We start from the raw sequence: 20,507 nt of genomic DNA, 5'->3' as shown, positions 1-20,507 counted from the left end.
TATAAAGTGTAATATATCAAATATTTAAACAAATACAGATTTTTTTTATTTCATTAAACTCTAAAATTCAGGAACTTGTCAGTTTACACTTAATATAACAGAATAAAGCCGTTCTCAAAGAGCTCCGGCTGCTGCAACTTACTGTGCTGATTTAGCAAACAATGCAATAATAGAGCTTGAAACGAAATATGACTGCAAAGTATTATCTCTAGTAACTGATAATGAACTCAAGATGGAGTTAATGAAGAAAATTATTGAAGAAGAAATGCCATCTGTTACAACTTATGGGTGTTCAGCTCATTACTTAAATCTTCTTCGACTGGATATCACACCAGATTCTCTCATTAAACATGTGGTTTCAGTCCAGAAATATTTCAGAAACCATCACAGGCAAGGAGCTTGGCTAAAGAGTATCCAAAAGCTGTGAAACCACATTTACCTTGTAATAGACGGTGGAATAGCTAGGTGGACTGCTTAGAGTCGTTTATGAAGAATCGCCCATATTATTTACAAATACTAGAAGAACATGAAGATGATATTCATGACAAAGGTATTGTTCAGATTATAAATAATCAGATGATTCATAAAGAAGTTAAACACTTGCTGCTGCAGATAAAACCTGTTGCTATTGCTCTGGATTCAGTTCAAAAAGAGAACTGCTCAATTGCAGAGGCTTGCGATGTTTGTATTCGTTTAACAAAAGACGCTCTTATGTGTGCTTTTGAGAAGGAAGTGATGCACAGATTTATTCAAGCAGTTACTGATAACCATTTACTCGTCTATATGCTCCATCCAAAGTATTTGGGAGTAAATTTATCATGTAATCAAGAAGAAAGTGCCCGAACTTTACTCACAAATATTAACCCTGATTATGTACCTTATACTATAGCTTTACAAAACAAATTGACCCCTTTTCCCGAAACCTATTTTTCCAATCAAGTTGTAACAACTACTCCAGCTATCGCATGGTGGTTCAATTTGAAAAAATGTGATATAGATGAAAGTTTTGTGAATCTTGCTTGTTTTTTGATGATACTGCCAGCTAGTTCTGCTGGGATTGAAAGAATCTTCGCAAATTTCTCCTTTGTGCACAACAAATTGAGAAATTGTTTAGGTTTAGAAACTTCGTCAAAACTTGTATTTTGTTAAGGTTGCTGCAGTGTGAAAACAATGTAAAATTTGATTTAAATAGTGATAGTGTTGTAAATAAATTGTATTTGGGTAAATTAATATTTAATTATTTTTCTTATACATTTTCTATTGTATGTCAAGAATTGCATTTATGTCATTTTTTGAGTTTCTGCCAGAAATGTGGCAGAAAAGGGTTTTTGCCATGCCGGTTTTAACCGGTTTCTACCAGTGGTTTTTACCGCCCTCGGCAGAAACCTGCCAACCCTGGTTTTGCATAATACTCAAAAAGTTCAATGGTGTATAACTGCAAAAAAAAAAAAAAAAAAAAGAGAGAGAGAGAAATTCAGTAAAATATTTTCTCAAGCATTTATGTATCATTTTATAAAAACTAAACTTAAGATGTTTTTAATGTAATTTGGTAAAATAGTTATCTATTGTAAAGTGTAGATTCTTTTTTTTTTTTTTAAATCATGTGCATAACTGTTTAGCCCTCTTTTAATTTCCAACCTCTTAAATTATTTTTTGCTATAGTGAAATACAATGAGTTAAAATTATAATAGCAATAAATAAGAATTAGTAATCAAAACACAGAAATTATTATTGAATAAAAAAAAATAAATAATCAAATGAATTCAAACATGCTGTTAGTAATAGCACAAGATACAATAATTTTCTTAAAATTAATGTATCAAAAAGACAAAACCCTTCTTTTTGGATACATAAATTCTCTTGAAAAGCATCATAGTGGATTTATAAATGTAATAACAAGGTGTATTATTTTATTTTTTAAACTAATCAGTGCACTAGTAAATAGAAAAATTATTTATTCACTAAAAAATTACTAACTTTAAATTACTATGGTATAAAACTTTTTAGATATTTTTCAAAAATATTAGTCTATATTCATTAAAAAAAATCAAATAGTAACTGAATTATGGCAAAATGTTTATAATCTTTTAACTCATTATACACTAGTTTACAATGATATAATGGCACTAAAAGAAGCAAAAAAAAAAAGAAAATGTATTACGATTTTTGCTATCATTTCTCTTAAAAATGTTAGACAACTCTATTCAGCCTACAATAGCAACATGCTTAATCTTTAACTAAGAAAAAAAAACTGAAGCTTATCATGCAAAATAATGCACACACCATTAACACACCGACATACCTTTAGCCACCACTTCCCAGAAATTTGCTACAAATACATAAAACACCACAATGTTAAAAAGAAACAAAAGTCATATCTTTTTATAGCAATACAGGTGCTACATAAAACTAACAGATACAAGAGAAGCAATAAAATGTAACTTAAAATTATTGGCACTTGTTTTCAATTGAATGTGTTTAATGATGTGAATAAAATGAATTTATAAATTTCACAACACTTAAAATAAAAACAAATCCATAAATCTTCTCAATTTTTTAAAAACTTTTTACACCTCAATATGTTTTTAAATAAAGAAAAATTATCATATTTTAGTGAATTTTTAATTAAAATCTTAATAATCTGAGAAGAAATTTCAAAAGAATACGTGGGTGATTCTCGCAAAACAGGACAAAATTAATTTTTAAATGTTCAAAAATACAACTTGTTGAAAGAGAACTAAAATTATTTTATTTTGAGAAAATATGTATTAATGTATCATTACCTGAATTTTTAAAGCTACAACTCATTTTTTTGTGGAGTTAGCTGCTGATTTCTGTGAAGATTGACAGTTTTGCATCATTTCTGTCACGCTTTTTAAATGGAAATTTCATGCATTATTTACATTTTTAAAACACAAAAAGAAATTTTTCACAAAGCACATAACTCAATGATTAGTAGTTTACAACTTTTTGATACCTGTGAAGTTATGTTTATTCATTAAAAAAAATAATCATCAAATATGTAATTTCTGCCCATTTTTCACCTTTTTAGTCACCTAAATTGCACTTTATTTGTAGTGCAGCAATGTGATTTGTTTTTTTTTTCTAACTTTTGATGCAAAATATTATATCCAATGTCTAATGGAACAAAAAATATCTTCTTTGGCTTTCTTTTATTTAGTATTACCTGTAGCCTTTGTGTGACAGAAATGATGCGTAGAGTGACAGAAATGATGTCCGACATTAACTATATAAGAAAATAAATCAAAATAAGTTTTTTCTTTCATATGGATAAAACAAGCTTGTTCTGTACTAAGTTAAGACAGAAAGAAAACATAAAGTTGCTAATTAATTTAATTTATTATGATTCATAAACATCCACAGGCTCATCAAATTCATAAAACTGACGATTTCCACGCATTTTTAGTTTTGGCGTTTTCAACACACTGAGAATGTTATCAAATGGAACATCAAATATTTTGTCCTCTGGTTTGAAAATAAATTTCTTTTCATCCACTAATTTCATAAATGTCACTTGCACGTCCCCTTCTTCATCTACATTCCCCTGACATATACCAACATATCTATAGGTTTGATTTTTTCTTTCGGTCACAAGCTTGGCCAAAACAAAAGTGCCTGAAGTTAAGTTCTTTACTGAGGGTATTTGACCTGAAGAAAAAAAAATTGCTTGAATATGAAACAAACAGATATGAAATTTAGAGCAATGTAAGTGTGAGTCTAAAATCTTACCTGCAGAGCTGACAGAAACTGGAGAGTTGACAGATAGACCAGGCGCATCATTTAGTGTTTTGGAAGCTGACACTTTGTGCGTTGCAAATTCATAGTGAGGACAAGCTCCAGATGGTATTAAACAGTTAAAGCAAGACAATGTCCTAGAATATATGTTTTCTCCATTGATGGGCCAGACAATCTGATGTATCTTTGTTATTCCTTCGATGGGAGGTATGTTGTTAGGAAATTCCTTTTTTATGTTAGTTACTCTCTCTTTGGAAATTTCTACAACGATGACAGAGCTCTCTCGGAAAAGATTGGTAAAATCCAAGGAATTTGTTACGTCCAAACCTCTCAAAACATTTTCGTCTGCAATTCTTTTTAGTGCACCCCCGACACCATCCATTGGACCTTTACCATGCCCTGACTCTGTGAAGTTCCATGTAATAAAGCATACTTGGGAAAAATTCTTGGGAACAAACTTTCGCATCCCATAGATAGTTTTACGGTTCCGGTACTGGGAACTTGGACTGTCCGAAAAGAAATGAATGTGAGTCACATTCGGTTTGAATTCAGCTGCTTTCGCTAAGATAGGTGTTAAATGGCTCCATACTGCATGTGACTGATGATCTAAATCATCACATACAGTACAAAATGCCTGAGCCTGAACTTGACCTTTCTTGCAATAATATAACACACCCGTCTGCGGATATTTGCACTTTGGATGCACCAAAATGCATAGTTTGAGGCTCCTTTGAGTGTTTCGCAATGTAGTTTTCAGCAAAGCCGATGTGGAACAACAGTTCGTGATCTTGAAGATTCTCTTTTTTTTTCTTTTAACTGTGCTGCTTGATGCTGTATATAAAACACATGCCTTTTAAACTCCGGCATTTCTTTGTTGAATTTGTAAAATCAGCTCACTTAGCATGCACTGTCGATGACTCTTTATCATTTTTCTAATTCTTTTTTTTTCTCCTTTTATTTCTTTTTCTTCAATTATATTCTCCCACTGATAATACTTAACCTCAAAATCTTTGGGGAGTGCAAATTCTACGGTCTTTCCTTTGCAAATATTGCAAATATTTTGCATGCATTCCTTACTTTTAGAAATGCAACAGACTGCATTCACCATGTCATGTAAAGACTTTTCTTTGACAACATGAATTTGTTTCAGTTTTGAGAACATTAGTTCCATGTTTGTATGTCTTGCACATGCACAAGTATCACGATCTTGAACTTTAGGTTTTTGAATCCAAAAAGGTTTCTCGCGACAAAAGGTTAGATATGAAATATTAATTTTAGTTGTTGATGTGAATTTACGATGCAAATTTTTCAGTGTGTCAAGCAGTACTCTTCTTTGTTTTCTCTCTTTTCCTCGTCTTACAAATTCTTTTTGGCCAGGGCACATTCTGCTAACACTGTCATCTTCTAAGAAATCTTTAATTGATTTTTTCACACTTTCAGTAACTTTAAATATTTTTTTTTTTTTCCGCACGTAGCTGGTCAATATTCCATTCTGTTTGGTCAACTTCAATCTTTCGTTCACTTTGCGTGAAATGATTCCCCTCATATATGTCTGCATTCTGTACTTTTTTAAAATTTTGTTTCCAATTGCCTTCATAAAGAACTGTTGCTTCTTAGTTCCTGGCTTAATTGACTTGGCTTGACTTGCTAGCTGCTTCTTGAGAGCCAAACCATACGTTAATTGCCTTTTGACTTCCTTAGTCACTTTTAGGCCTTTTAGTAAATTATTAGTCTGCTTCCTGGGAGAGGGTGATAAAGAAGGTCGATTTTTTTGGCGATAGTACCTTTTCTTATATCTTTCGAGTTGCCGCTGTAGGTTTTTAATAGTAATATTTTGTTTCTCAATTATGCGATATGCTTTTTGCCTTTCTTTTATTAGCCTGTTTTCTTGCATTCTTTTTTTGTTTAGATTCTGGAATTCCATTTAAGGTTGTATTACAACTGGATTGCGGTGTTTGGTAGGAATCACTATACTGTGGCGTATCTTCATTATCAGGGTCTTCAGGAATTGAGTTAGTAGCTAGCGATTTCCTCGTTCTATAATTCATTGAATTTTTTCTTCACTCCTTTCTTTGTAACCTTTGGTCACGCGGACTACGTTCTGATATTGGTAAAATTATCTTTTCTTCCTTTCTTTTATGATATCGTTCTCTGTCTTTTTGCCTTTTTATGCTTAGCTCTTCTTCTGTCATCTTAGACCGACGACGTCGTTGCCTTTCTGCTGCTAATTCTTGTTGCCTTACATATTTTGCAGAGTTCTTGCTTTTTGTTTTCCAGAAGCTGTAACTTTTTGGTGTTTGCTTGTGAACTTTTTAATTTTATTCTTTCCCTTCTCATTTTTTTTGTTGGTGTAGTTTCTGTGGCTCTATCACCTTGTTTTAGGTCCACTGATTGCCCTTTTTGTAGATTTCCTGGGATTTGTAATTTCCACTTTTAGCATTTTACTTTCTCACTGAAAGTTAAAAAGAAAAAAATAAATGCATTTGGAAATTAATAAATAATTCGATTAAAATTCGAAAATTCAAAGCCTTTCAAAGAAAAAGGTTTTATCTCATATTAATGTTAAACAATTGGCCAAAATCTTTTTCAATATTAATTAATTTATTTATTTTGATTTTAAAAAAGTGCTAATGAATTTTTTGGAAAAAATTTTTTTTTTTTTTTGTTGTTGGGGGGGGGGGGGGGGGGGGGGGGGGGGGAAAGCTTTTTTACATACGATCGCCGACTTTTTCCCGCTCATTCCCCGACCTTTGAGACTTAATTTGAATATTATTAATGCTCTACGCCATCGAAGTAACGAAGTAACTATCGAAAGTAACGAAGTCATGACATCATCAGCTCTCAACATTTTGATAATTCACTAGGAATAAAAGTTTCTTCAACTTTTTTCCCATAAGAAAGGAAAACTTTGAAAGTTTTACAAAACCATCATTCCTCTCACATGTAAATCATTTCGCTCACGCACGCACGCTTTCTATCGTCATTTGATGCCGTTCGCTTCCGGATGTAACCAGAGCGTGACGTCATCAACTGTTAATAAGTTGATTAATCATAAGGACTAATAATTAATCTTGCATTTTTATCATATCAAAGGAAAATTAAGAAAGTTTTTGAAGGACCATCATTCCGGTCACATATAAATCATTTCGCTCACGTACGCACGCTTCCGGTCGCCATTTGAAGCCTTTCGCTTCCGGAAATAACCAGATCATGACGCCTCCAACCGTCAATATGTTGATTATTCATAAAAATGAAAAATTCAACCTGCATTTTTTTCATATCAAAGGAAAAATGCGAAAGTTTATGAAAACCATCATTCCGGTCACATGTTAATCATTTCGCTCACGCGCATGCTTTTTCTGTCACGTGACCGAAATGATCGTGACCGGAATGATTTCCTCGGCTGTATTTTGTTTTGCAGTCTTTCTCGCTTTACCAATAAATAAATATAAAACATAAACATGGAAAAAATGCTTACCTGGTATGGATGGATGATAAAACACTGTTCCTTGACATGTATTTTTTCCAAAACAAAGCGTGAACGAGATGCAATGCCTAAAAAGTACGCATGGTAACAATAGGTGAAAACATGAGTATACTTGTCCGTTATTGCACCAGTTAAAGAAATAATACTTGTGCACATAGCTCAACATCAAAATACAGAAAAAAAAACTGACTGGAGGTGGAATTATCGCACAATTTGATCATTGGTAGGCAATTCATGTTTCGGAAGCGAGACGAAAAAAAATGTGGGGGACTATATTTTTTTCACGTGCAGTCGAAAATTATGAACCTAATCACAATAAATAAATAAGTTTTTCCAGAAAATAGATTACAGAGATATTATTTAGGAAAAAAAAATACTTGTTTTGTCTCTGTAAATCATATTTTTTTATGATTCTTTCCCGAAATCGGCGATTTGGGACTGTGACAGAAATGACGAAAATTAACTTTACTGAGCTAGAAACGTAAAATAAAACTCATTAATACCCATTTTGTTAAGCTAAAAAAAGAAATCCATCTTTTGCTTGATGAAAAACTTGTAAAAATATGGAAAAAAATTACAAGTAATATAGAAAACAGCTGGGACTTGTTTTGTCCCGTTTTGTGAGAATCACCCACATACATTTGAAAGAGCAGATCATAAGAATTTTTTCTACTTTTAAAATGTTAATATCCTTCACAAAAATGTCACGCTTTGTGGGGAGTATGTGACATTGTGACAAGTTGGAGGGAGGGGTTAACAGGAATTGTGACATCACATTTTTGTACCAATATTTTTTTGATGAATAGGGTGGCATGGGACAAGGGGATGGGGTAAGATGAAATGCGGCACTTTGGTGTCAATAATGTTGAAAAAAATTTGACATCATTTACATATATATATATATATAAGGACAACCCCTAAATATAATCTACAAACAGCAAACTTAAAATATACCATCTTATTTGAATCATTGAAAAACAAAATAAATGATACTATTGCTAAACATTTAAACATTATAACAGAGCACAGACATTCATTCATACAATTTCACTTCACTTACATAAAAACTCACGTATAACTGGTGGGTTTTTTTTTCTGAGAAAATTATTGAATTAATTTAAAAATAGAATTCTAGAGAATGCAAAGTTTGTCACAGATTTGATTATAAAGAAAAATAAAAAGAGAAAGAGCTGGTTAAATTGTCAAAGATACATATTTTAACTGAAAAATTTGTGTTATTAGAAGTTTAAAAATATAACTGAACGAGAAGAGACAATTAATTAACATAAATGAAATATAGAAAACCTGTTATGGCTTATAACTTACACTAATATTTCCACTTGATACAACATCCACTGCTTTTTTAGTTTTGTTTTCAGATGACTTAACATGAAAAATGCAGGCCAGCATAGCAGCTGTCTGTACATCATAATTACTGCCATAATGATAGATCCTAAAGATAAATTTCAATCATATACAATTCAAATAAAATTTATTTACAAGTAACTAATAAACAAATCAATCAATAGTCTATTGGAAAACAAGAAGCTATCTTGATATCATAGTTTGTAAACAATGACACAACAAAAGAATATTTCATACATGCTAATAACAGAAATATTTTATCATATGATCAAACTATTTAGGGTTAGATACTATCAAAGAATAATTTTATTCAGTTTAATCATGGTCCCACTAGATGGCGCTGACCCTTAAGGGGCCTTGACAATTAATGACTTTTCTGTGTTAAACTGATGCAACCGTGATGCGCTCATGCATCCACAGATCAATGTCAATGTTTCAAAGATTGTTTATTTTTGATTGGACGTCACCCATTTTGACCGCAAGAGGCACTGAATGGAGCCCCTGCATCCACCAATCAATGGTAACATAATGGAAACGGGTTCCCTGTAGCTCCCTCTTTGTTGCCATGAGTCTCGGTAACTGTCATGGCCTATAAGTGTAAGCGACATTTAGCAGGGCCAAGGTTTAATATTCTTTACATAAATGAAACAACTTAATTTCCAGAAAATGTTGGACTCTTGAGGAATTGCAATTACAATAGTTTGAATTTGAATAGAAGGAAAAAAAATTAAAGAATGATAGCTTTTATTCTTGTTCATCAAAGAAAATTTTGCATTTTGTTTTGTCTTTCAGGTTCACTTCCGATAAAATTACTTTCACTCCAATTGAAAGATTTCAAAGCATTAAAAAATACTAATGGCTCTACCTTACCACTCACACCATATTTGCAGTGCTCTGGCTGGTGTACTAACATATTTTTAGCTATTAGTGTCAAGATATACTCAGCTTCTATCCGAGGTTATTTGCCTGCAGCTTGGTCATGGCTATTTCATACAGCTGAACCAAAAACAAGAGTGAAACTAGTCTCTGGATGGTTATTTGCTTGCAAAAGGTTAAACACTGCACAAATTTTTAAGTCTACAAATACACAGCTTTAGGCTTGTAAAACATACATTAGAAATTCCTGGCCTCAACTAATTATAAAATTGCAATGAGGGCTGAGATTAAGGAAGTCCAAACAGAAAAAAAAGGGAAAATATTATAGTACAGTAGACCCTCGTTTTACGCGGGGGGTTACGTTCCTCGGAAATGCCGTGCAAATCGAAACCGCGTAAATTGAAATTTAATACTAGTATTAAAATAGGGGTTTAGTTCCGTAGATAACAAAATACCTCATTCTAGTGATGACTAATTGTATAATAAGTTTAATTTGTACTTATATCGACTTTTATGCACAACATGCATAAAAGAAAACATAAATTAATTTTGTGTTCTGTTTATAAAGAGGAGTTGGCTATGATAGTCTTTTGGCAGGCATTGAGAATTTTTCTTTGTAATTCTTTGAAACGCATTAACGCATCCATAATCACTTGCGTCATTTCCATGATAGAATCTTCCTTCACTAACAAATCAGGAAGATCATTTCTATTGTCTAGGAATGGCTCAACATTTCCAATGTGAACGTTTTTGGTTGTGTGTCACCAATGTCGGTATCCTCATAGGCCGCCTTTGTCACTCCTAAAAGCTCTTCTTCCATTGAGTTCTGAACTGTGTGAATAACTTTACTTCTGGAAAGAGCTTTGGAACCAATTTAGTAAAATGTCTTTGGTGGCCCAAGCTTGATTATTAGCACGCCAAAATGCATTTATTATGCGTAATCTGCAATCTTTAGGAGTTTGGATTTTGCAAGAGGGGAAAATTCTATTTGTTTGAATTGCCACATCCGCATAAAACTGTAACTCATCGACGTAAAATAAAACAAAGGTGTCAAATCTTAAACCGCGTATAATCGAAACTGCGTAAAATAAACCCGCGTAAAACTAAAATGAGGGTCTACTGTGTTCGAAATAGATCAATTTATGAATCACAAAATCTTTTTTAAAAAATGAAAGAGGTATGGATATTACAGAATATAACTAAATAAGCACTTGGAATAAAATAAATTATTGAAATCCCTCAAATGAACAAATCTGCAAATTAAATGAGGAATTAGCTTGTCAGTAATCAAATATCAACAACTGGTATCATTTAAACACTTTAGAAAAATATTGACATACATTTGTATAACTATAAATCTGTATTATTTATTTTCTAAATTTTAATGTATCAATTTAGGGAATCAGGTAAAAAAAAAAAAAATCTTTCATGCCCACTCTTAACCTGATTCATTTTTTTCAGCATATATATATATATATATATATATATATATATATATATATATATATATATATATATATATATAGGTATAATATTGTTGTTTGAAGATAAGTTTGGAACAGTTTTAGTGGAGGGGAGGGGAGAAAATCAATAGGGAAATTCATACCCATACTTGTCAACTTTTGAAGATGGGCATCAGTAAAACTTTTGTGTGAACACCACTATCTCAACTGATTGGAAGTTCTCAAATTTGGTTAAGAGTCCACAAAAATAAGAATAATATATAAAGACAAATAGAGTAAATAATGGTTAATGTTTACTTATTCAATCAAGTGAATTAATCCCCCAAAATGAAAGAAAGATTTAAAATAATGAAAAAAATGTCCGAGTTTTGAGACTGCTTTCAATCTCAAAAATCAAACATCTTAGGTTTATGAGAACTTTAGAACATCTAAAACTTATGAAGATTTTAGAAAAAAAAAATAATAATAAGCATGTAAAAGTTAGTTCAAATATTTATAAGTAGCATTCTACTGTTTTAAATAAACTCAGATTGCTACTAAATTGAAATTTACAAGTGAGTATAACCAAATGAAGGTTAAAATGAAGATCCATTATTATATAATACAAAAATGAATGAAGAGTTGAAAATAATGGTGAATATAATACAGTAGAACCTCGATTATCTGAGCTAATTGGGACCGCTAGTGCCTCGGATGTCCGAAATCTCGGTTGATAGAAACTTCGTATAAAAAACCTGTCAGGATCTCAAAATTTTTAAAAAGTATTAATTGAAATACAGTAGAATATTTTTAAAAGATAAAAATGACCATGTAAAAAGCAATGTTTTACAATTAAAAAACTAAAATAGAAAATAACTTGTAATAAGTTTAAAAAGAATTTTTTTAATATTTTTTACAATGCCAAGAGAAATATTGAAAAATGCATTTAAAAAAGCAAACTTGTAGAAAATATTTTTATTTTCACATTGAAAACTCTTCACTTAATGTTAAATTAAAATTCTTTTTAAAAATTAGACTTCATTATGCGATTGGTTAACAGAAACCTCGGTTAATCGAGGTTCTACTGTATTAGTAATGTCACAGAAGTAAAATCACATATTAAATAAAAACTGTGAAGTTTTACAGAGGTAGATGCAATCGCATTTTAAAATATGTAAAAAGTTGGGACCAATGTGTAAAAGTCCAACAAAAAGTTTTAAATGCATAAACTTTATGTTTGATTCATTCATTATTACACTCAATTTCAGTAGTTGAATGACATCAACAAAAAAGAAACATTACAGTTGCTTAGCCAATAAAAGAAAAAGAAAAATTGCTTACAGCGACTCTAAAGCTTTACGACCAAATGGATGCTGAGCCCAAGGAATGCCATCCACACCTGTAGTAGCAGAAGAAGCAGAACTTGCAATGAGACCAACTAGAGACCAAACCTAGATAATTTTTGCCATAAATATGAGAAATTTGTTTATTGAAATCAAGTAGAGGAAATCATTATGAACTTACCAAGTATACTTTTGAGGTAGTTTGCACCAGAATTTTTTTTAGGGCAACTCTTACTCAAAAACCGTTTCCAAATATTTTGCTCCATCAGAGCATGTTTCATGAAGAATAATTCAAATTTCAAGATTTTTTCTGTAAAATGGCCTACATTTTGTCTTTTAACGAATCAAAACGATTGTGGTGGTATGTTAGTAAGTTAATCATGATCAAATTGTTTTGAATAATGATTATAACAGGGGTGCCCAAAAGGGAAGTTCATGGCACAAACTGCTGCCTTACATTGAAATGGGGGGGGAGGGAGGATTTTGGATGGTTTTAATCATTTTTTGGGGAGTCTCATTCTTGCAGTACTGCACCATAAGTCATTGAAGAGGGTGTGCCATCACCCAGGGGTGGGAGGGAGGGGCTGGAAGAGAGATTGGTAGCCCTGATTATAATGTGCTATTTTTACGATAGCATCCAGCTAATTTTGTAATGTAAATTTTTACTTTGCAGAGTTGTTTTTCGTAATGATTTATTTTCATACGGATTTTTTTTTTCACCTCTAACAAATATATAACTTAATATTTCAACAAATCTGCTTTCATTTTAGAAAATTTTTAAATGATGACATAGTTCTTGTGAAAACACAGAAAGTTTATTTACAAATATGCAGACTCTGCACAAGAGAGTTGTTAACAATAGCTAAAATATCATAAAACTGGATGGTTCTCAACCTTCTCACTACTAGTCCTCAGTACTGAGACATGGTATCTTTCAAATTCCTAAGCAAATAACACACAATTTTTGATTTTGACAACAATGACATTAGGTGAAATAAACTGAACGCAAAAGTGTTCTTTAATAAATTTAATTTCCATTATAAAAATAGTATAGATTAATTCTAACTAGTTGTTCACAGACCACATGAAAATTGTTCGAGGACCACAGGTTGATAAATCGCAGTTGTTGCAAAATCAGAGCATAGGCTTTGCAACAACAGAACTAAAACAAGCTCTCTAAATCACAGTTGACTGTCCTTAAAACTACACTAACTCACATTGATACAACTGCTGTTTAAATAACTTCAAAAGATTCATCTACAAGTTTCAGGCTAATTCTAGAGCTTACATTCTACTTATCTGTTGGATTTGAAATACATAGTCATATATTAGTCATATATTTGAATTGAAAGTCATATATTAGATTTGAAATCCCACCAAGCTTGACGCCAATTGTTGAATTCCCACCAAATTTGTCAGCAAAAGTGAGTTGCCAAAAATGTATGCCAATTTTGCGATATCTCTCAAGTTTCCCACCAAGCCCATAGGTGTAATGTTAAATGGTGCAAAGTAAGTAAAATCAACCTACAGGTCTGAAAAGTAAGGTAATTTTGAGTGAAAATTAATGGAACAAACACCAAATTTAGCAAGAAAATAACAAATTAAGCCCATAAAAATTGAAAAATAACATCAAAAACTTGGCTTTTTATGCATTAAAACCTATATGGCTTCTAAACTATCAATTGCTTAGTCTTAGTTTTGGTTTTGATAAACAACGTGTAAAGATGAACAGAAAATCACCCTTATCTGAAATCTTTCCTGACATTTTACCAACTGTCTCTAAAAAAAGGGGGGGGGGGTAGCATACAGCAAAAACGCAGGTACTTCTAGAAGTTAGTATTTTTTATGACATAATATTACACTTTGCACAAAATAACTTCTGCTTGGAACTATTTCAATGGAGAACTTTTTCTTTTTTTTTTGAAAAAGTGACAGTTCTAATAAATCCATTTCGCATTCTTTGAAACTTCAGAACCTTACTTTCACCTTTTTAAAATGAGTTCCCTATTTGATTTTACAAAGCTTGTACATTTGAGATGAAGAGCTAGGCTTTCCATGGTTTAGTGATAAAAGTGCACAAGGAAGTAGTAAAAAAAAAATTAAACATCTCTTGCAACAACAAAAAGTCAGATCAATGTAAGAATTAGAAGAAAATCAGGCGGAAAAAAGTTAAAAGTCTTACAGTGCTCACACAATAAAACCTTATTCATAAGGACCTCTCGTATGCAAGTTTATGTACCATTCACTTGAATTCAAACTTTTGTTGTGGACAGTAAATTGTTAAGGTACCTTGCTTAATTTATAAGTTATTTTATTTAATCCACACTTTCATTAATTCATACAACCTGGATCCCCAGTCTGGATTAATGAGGTTCTACTGCATATCTAAACACATCATAATATTCAGTAAGTTATCGCTCTATCGCCAGGGCTAAGGCAGAAATACATGAAATACACCGCCAGCTCAGTCAATTCCAGCCAAGGACTGCAGTTTAGTGCTTATTAGCAGTCATCAGTCCGGCATAGGACTAACTGAGCTGGAGGCGGAAAACCACTTAAGGAGTGTCAAACAAACTGGTAGCTAACTTAGAATTAGCACTGACCAGACGAGTGACCGAAACAATGGTTCGGTTCAACTTGAATATTGCAGGCAAGGCAGGTATATTCAGTAAGTTACTGCCCTAGGCAAGATACAATAACCTGCTAATGTTATCTTTCAGTTAAACTGCCCCCCCCCCATACCAATTATTCAATAACTTCAACACAAACCTGGACCAAATCTCTACAGCCTTCTTTAGCTGCTACAGCAGCATTTTTAGCACAGGTAGCAGAAATATCCTCTGATCCAAACCTAGGAAAAATAAACAAGTTAAAAAAAGATGACATTTAAGAGAAAATATTAGATATTTTAAAAATTCAAGAATAAACTTTTAAACAAAAATAAGTTATTACTTACACATAATTTTGAGCCAGGTTCTGATTTATAGGTATTAATTTAGAGATGCTGTATATTAAAACAGCACCCGAGTTGCTCAACTGTTTTAAACCAGAAGAACGACGATCTTGAAGGTTCCTCCGTTTCTTCTGCTTCTAGAGAAAATAAATAAATAAGTGGAAAGACATCAATATGGTTATTTAAGCTAAATCATTTATTATCATATAGCTGAAGACAAAGATAACAATAATAACAATAATGGACAAAGGTAACTCCTATTATAACAATAATAAGTTTCTCTAATTATACAAGTTTTCATGTGTATGTTTTTTCATCTTTTTAATTTCCTTTAAGAATACATTAATTTAAAAACAAATGCCTTAAAGTTATTGGATTTTAAATGCAGAATTGAAATCAAGTCATTTTAAATTTAGTTTGAGTTTGTTGATGAAACGATTTCGTAATATTTATTTTTAAAGACAATTTCAGTAGCTTGATAATAAAAAATTATTTGCTTCAAGAAAACATTCAGTTGATTAGGTAAGGCCACATAGAGGGCATAGATAATATGTTAATGTGCTCTATAGTTTGTGCAAACCTAACTTGGCAGCATCGCAATGCTGCGATTAAGATCTGCACAGCCTTCACAATGCTGCAAGATTAGGTTTACACCAACTATAGTATTTGCATCAAGCAGAATGTAAATCAATGAGATCAAAAACTTGCTAGAGCTTAATCCAAGAAAGACTGAAAATTGCAGTATGCTTGAAAGACTGAAGGGGCCAGTGCAGTCACTTCCTAGTTCTTAAGTGATTACCTTTGATATTTTTTCCTGTATGAGTCCCCATGGTCCATACAACTTTATTATCATTAAATAAAAAATGATTGCATAATGATGTTCAAACAATCTTATCTTCAAATAGCTAAATGTAGAGAGTAAATTTCTCTTTGACAGCAGGGCCTAGAGCCACTGTTTGGCCCTAGTGGGCAACAATTAGCATTTGGACCTCCATCCTACTGCAAAAAAAAAGGAGGGGATGATAAAACTAGAGTGAATAGCAAATTTTAATGCTATAGTAAGGATAAAGGAAAAATTACTCTGTTTTTATTATATCATAGCTGCATTGCCCAGCTTTGCATGGTCTACCTCTAAAAAAAGTTATGCCAAGTGACGCATGTTCAACAATCAGGCTTCAATTAGAGGGAAAAAAACTGTAAAACTTCCCATCCAAACAATCATTCTTAAAGAAAGAAAACGTCAAATCAAAAATTTCCAAATAAATTAAACGCATCTCTCCATAAATACAACTACAATTCTTTTTTTTTTAAAAAAAAAGAAAATAAATTGCGAAATAATAACCAAAATGGGAAATGTTTACCTTGAAACGTAACAAAATTTTATTTAGTCATTGTCGAGAAAAAAAAGTGGCAACCTTCAGAATGGTTTCATTTACATTAGTTTCAAATGGGATCGTGCAAACGATACTTTTCCAAAATAAAAATAGAGTTCCATTAGACTTAATAATGGTTTTAATTTTTTTTCCCCACGATTTTACAGCCTTTTTTTTTTTTTTTGAAATTCAAAAGAAGTGAATGTACTTGATAGGTGTTTTTCGCGGGCTTTCGAATAGCCCCAAAATCCAACTGGTCGGATAATTATTTCGGGTAGAAAGAGCCATTTAATGCCATTTTCGGACCCTAAAATCAAAATTCGTACGGCTCGGGACTTTTTTGGCGTTTGAAAACCTCCTACGTTCCTTTTCGGGTGCTCAAATATCTCTCTGCCAAATTTGGTCTAGATCCGACGTAAACTGTGGATTTGAATAGGGAACATTTACACATATATATATTCTCTGTTTTATTTATATAGGTTACCTCAGAGGCTACTGTGACCCCTGAAGTATTTTTAGCCAAGTTATATTTATAAGATTCAATATATACACTGCAATGAGGATAAGGACTAAAAGATTGAATCAGAACTCAAATAGGGGCATTTTATGACAAGTCAGAAAAATCCAACATGTTTCGCTAGTTATTATTTGATTTATTAAGTAACAAATTAAGTGAGGGGCCACACAGATCCCCTCTGTCTTTTTAATGTTAAAAAGAATAGTGAAAGAATAGGGATAAATACTGCTTCTGGAAAAGGCATTCCTTATGAAGGAAAAAAAATAGTATAGTTAAAATGTTTATGTTTATCAAACTGTTTCACAAGAGCATTTTTCTTTTAAGTATAGTAATAAATTTAACATTAAAAAAAAAAAAAAAAAAAATATATATATATATATATATATATATATATATATATATATATATATATACAAAGAAAATAAAATTTTGTACATTTTCAAAAGTGCTCCTTAATTGCCTTAACATTGTATACTTATTTGGTTATAATTAATCAATTAATTATGAGCATAAAAATTTATTTATATTCCAAAAAAAAAAAAAACAAATAGATTTGATTATTTTAATATCACACTGAAGGCATCTTACTGTTTTCTTAGAAAAGGATAGGAGGTAGAGGTAAACTAAATTCCAGACATTTTATTCATTTATCTATTATTTATAACTTTAGCAAAATTAAAAAAATACAGGGTTAGTACAAAAAAAAAACGACCAAATTGTTAAATGTATATTTTCCAAACTGTTACAGATATTAACTATTGATACATAAAATTAAAGAAATATATATATATATATATATATATATATATATATATATATATACCAAGTTTTTTTTTTTCAGCCACAGATGAAATAATACTATTTTTTATATGTGAGCCTTCTGTTACACAACAGACATCTAATCTGCCTGTAGAACAAACTCATTTGCAGCACATGCTACACGATTTCTTTCTATGGGGTTGTATGAAGGACATAGTTTATTAATCAGGATACTGAAAAAACTACAAGAATGCCTTAGTACAACATTAGGTACCACTGATTAACACATTTGAACAGCATTATAAAACATTGACGGTGTGATATGACAAGATGTGTGGAACAAACTGGAATAAATATTGAACATTGATCGTGTAATGAAAAAGGGTGACAAACTAAACATTTGTAATTCAAAAAAAAAAAAAACCTTGATATTTCCCTATAATTTCCTGCATCAATTAATTTAATGTTTGTAATAGTTTTGAAAAAATATTTTTTCTTTAAATATGGTGGGTCATATTGTTGTGCTAACCCTATGATAGCCTGGTCATTCAAAAACATCTTCCATACATCTCAACTTATATACATCACATCATGGAAGTTTCAAAAATAAAAATATTATACAAATACAAATAAATACAAAAGTGACTACCAGCAACAGGCTCTGGGCCCAGCTAGGCTGGTTCGTAGTCAATTTACAATCCCCAGTGAAGATCAATGGCCCTCTTAAAACTATTTACTCCCTTACTCATTACCACCTCTTCCGCTAAACTGTTCCAAGGTTCCACTACACTGCCAAAATAATAATTTTTCCTAACATCCATGTTAGCCTGAGATTTAAATAGCTTAAAACAATGACCCCTTGTCCTGTTTTCAGTGCTAAACTTCAGCCCCGTAACATCTTTCATTTTAATAAATTTAAACAACTGAATCATGTCCCCTCGGTCTCTTCTTTGCTCAAGACTGTACACTTTTAGCATTCTAAGCCTGGAATCATAGTCTAAATGAGAAAGACCATTTATTAGCCTTGTAGCCCGCCTTTGAATCTTTTCCAATACATTAATATCTTTCTTAAGATAAGGAGACCAAAACTGAACAGCATACTATGAATGAGGTCTTACCAAACTTCTCTATAAGGGCAGAACTTCTTTAGATTTGTTTGAAATAGATCTATTGATAAAACCAAGCATCTTAGTGGCTTTGTTACTAGCTATGCTGCACTGTTGGCTGAACTTTAAATCCTGACTTATTAAGACGCCCAGATCAGTAACTTTTTCTGGCTGACTGATGACTGAGCCTTGCAAATAATAACTTGTACACTTATTTCCATGCCCTAAATGTAGCACTTGACATTTCCCATCATTAACAGCCACACCCCATTTACAGCCCACTCTGTAATATGATCTAGATCCTCTTGCAGCTGATTTGCTTGTTCTTCATTTTCTACAATCCCCATAACTTTGGCATCATCAGCAAAACAATTCATGTTCCCAGAAATATTCTAACATAATCAATCAAAAAAAAGAGCAATTTTTGTAAGCTTTAACAGCTTTAGACTCACCCTCTCTTGATGATAAAATGATGAAATAGACACTGAAGCCTCTCCACTTGGACTCTGAGTTAGCGGAGGGTAAACTAAACTGTACTGCGCAGGAGATGAGGATGTAGTTCTGCCTTTCAATGGTAAAACCACATGAGATGCTAAATAGGCAGACAAAGCGGACAATGAGCGAGGAGTGTCATCCGTGGGAGCATTGATTTTGTGGAGGTGTGATGGTCTTGTGAATACTACAAGCAAGTCTAAAATTGATAAATGCATAAATAAATCAGATAACTTGAAAGTGTAGCAAATTGAAACGATGATTTTAAAGTCTTGGTTTGAGCAAACAAGTTCTAAAAAACGTTATAACAATGTTAAAAATGTACAAATAGCAATAAAATAGCTGACATATGTTTCCGATACACTTTTCGCACAGAGGTCAACAACTTAATCATAAAAAAAGTCTTGTTTAAATTGAATTAGTACCTCAAAAGTAATTCAAACAAGAAGTTCTGTCTAGAACTAGACGAGCCTACTTTCCCGTATACCCATACTACTTTCTAGTACCTGATCAATGTTCTCAAAATAGCTAAAATGGCAAATTGTTTCAAACATATTTTTCTAACATTTTAAGCTACTTTCTAGGAATAAAATATTCCTCACTCATCTAAAAAAATTAGATCCCCAAAAAAAAAAAAAAAAAAAAACGAACAAATAAAATAGCAGCAACTTTTAAACAAAGCAGCTAATACACTTTTTTCCATTTAAAAAAAATTCTTCAACAGCTTTCAAAACGAAAAAAAAAATAATAAAAATTAATAAGCTCATTAAAATAAATACATCCTATCAAAAAAAAATAGTTTCTTTTTCCCCTGTTGCCAAAAATAATTTTTTAAATGAATTAATGCACTTATCAAGATAAATAAAAACAATAAAATGTCAACATAAAGAAATACTTTTCATGGGCAAAAAAAAAAAAAGTCGTCTGCGCGTATCTTTATGTAGAAACATAAATGACTTCGAGTTTATTCACCAAAAACTGAATACCTAAATTAAAACTTTAGCGTTAAAATAAAAACAAATCACATCAACAATAATT

The 20,507-nt window shown here is 31.7% G+C and overlaps 1 protein-coding gene across 1 annotated transcript in view; it reads right to left on the bottom strand.

Annotated features, from left to right (window-relative positions):
- Window positions 1-20,507, bottom strand: part of LOC129226951 (GATOR complex protein WDR59-like) — a 64,535-nt gene that overhangs the window by 19,160 nt on the left and 24,868 nt on the right. Inside the window, exons 10-15 of the mRNA XM_054861580.1 lie at window positions 19,430-19,668; window positions 15,226-15,359; window positions 15,039-15,120; window positions 12,268-12,377; window positions 8,570-8,696; window positions 2,303-2,329 (exon numbers count right to left, since the gene is read on the bottom strand). Coding sequence (XP_054717555.1) covers window positions 2,303-2,329; window positions 8,570-8,696; window positions 12,268-12,377; window positions 15,039-15,120; window positions 15,226-15,359; window positions 19,430-19,668 — 719 coding nt within the window. The remainder of the gene's footprint in view (window positions 1-2,302; window positions 2,330-8,569; window positions 8,697-12,267; window positions 12,378-15,038; window positions 15,121-15,225; window positions 15,360-19,429; window positions 19,669-20,507) is intronic.

Source organism: Uloborus diversus, chromosome 7 (genome assembly GCF_026930045.1).
Source record: "Uloborus diversus isolate 005 chromosome 7, Udiv.v.3.1, whole genome shotgun sequence".
NCBI lineage: Eukaryota > Metazoa > Arthropoda > Arachnida > Araneae > Uloboridae > Uloborus > Uloborus diversus.
Note: the sequence above shows the minus strand (reverse complement) of the source record. Positions and strands in the feature narration are given on the sequence as shown.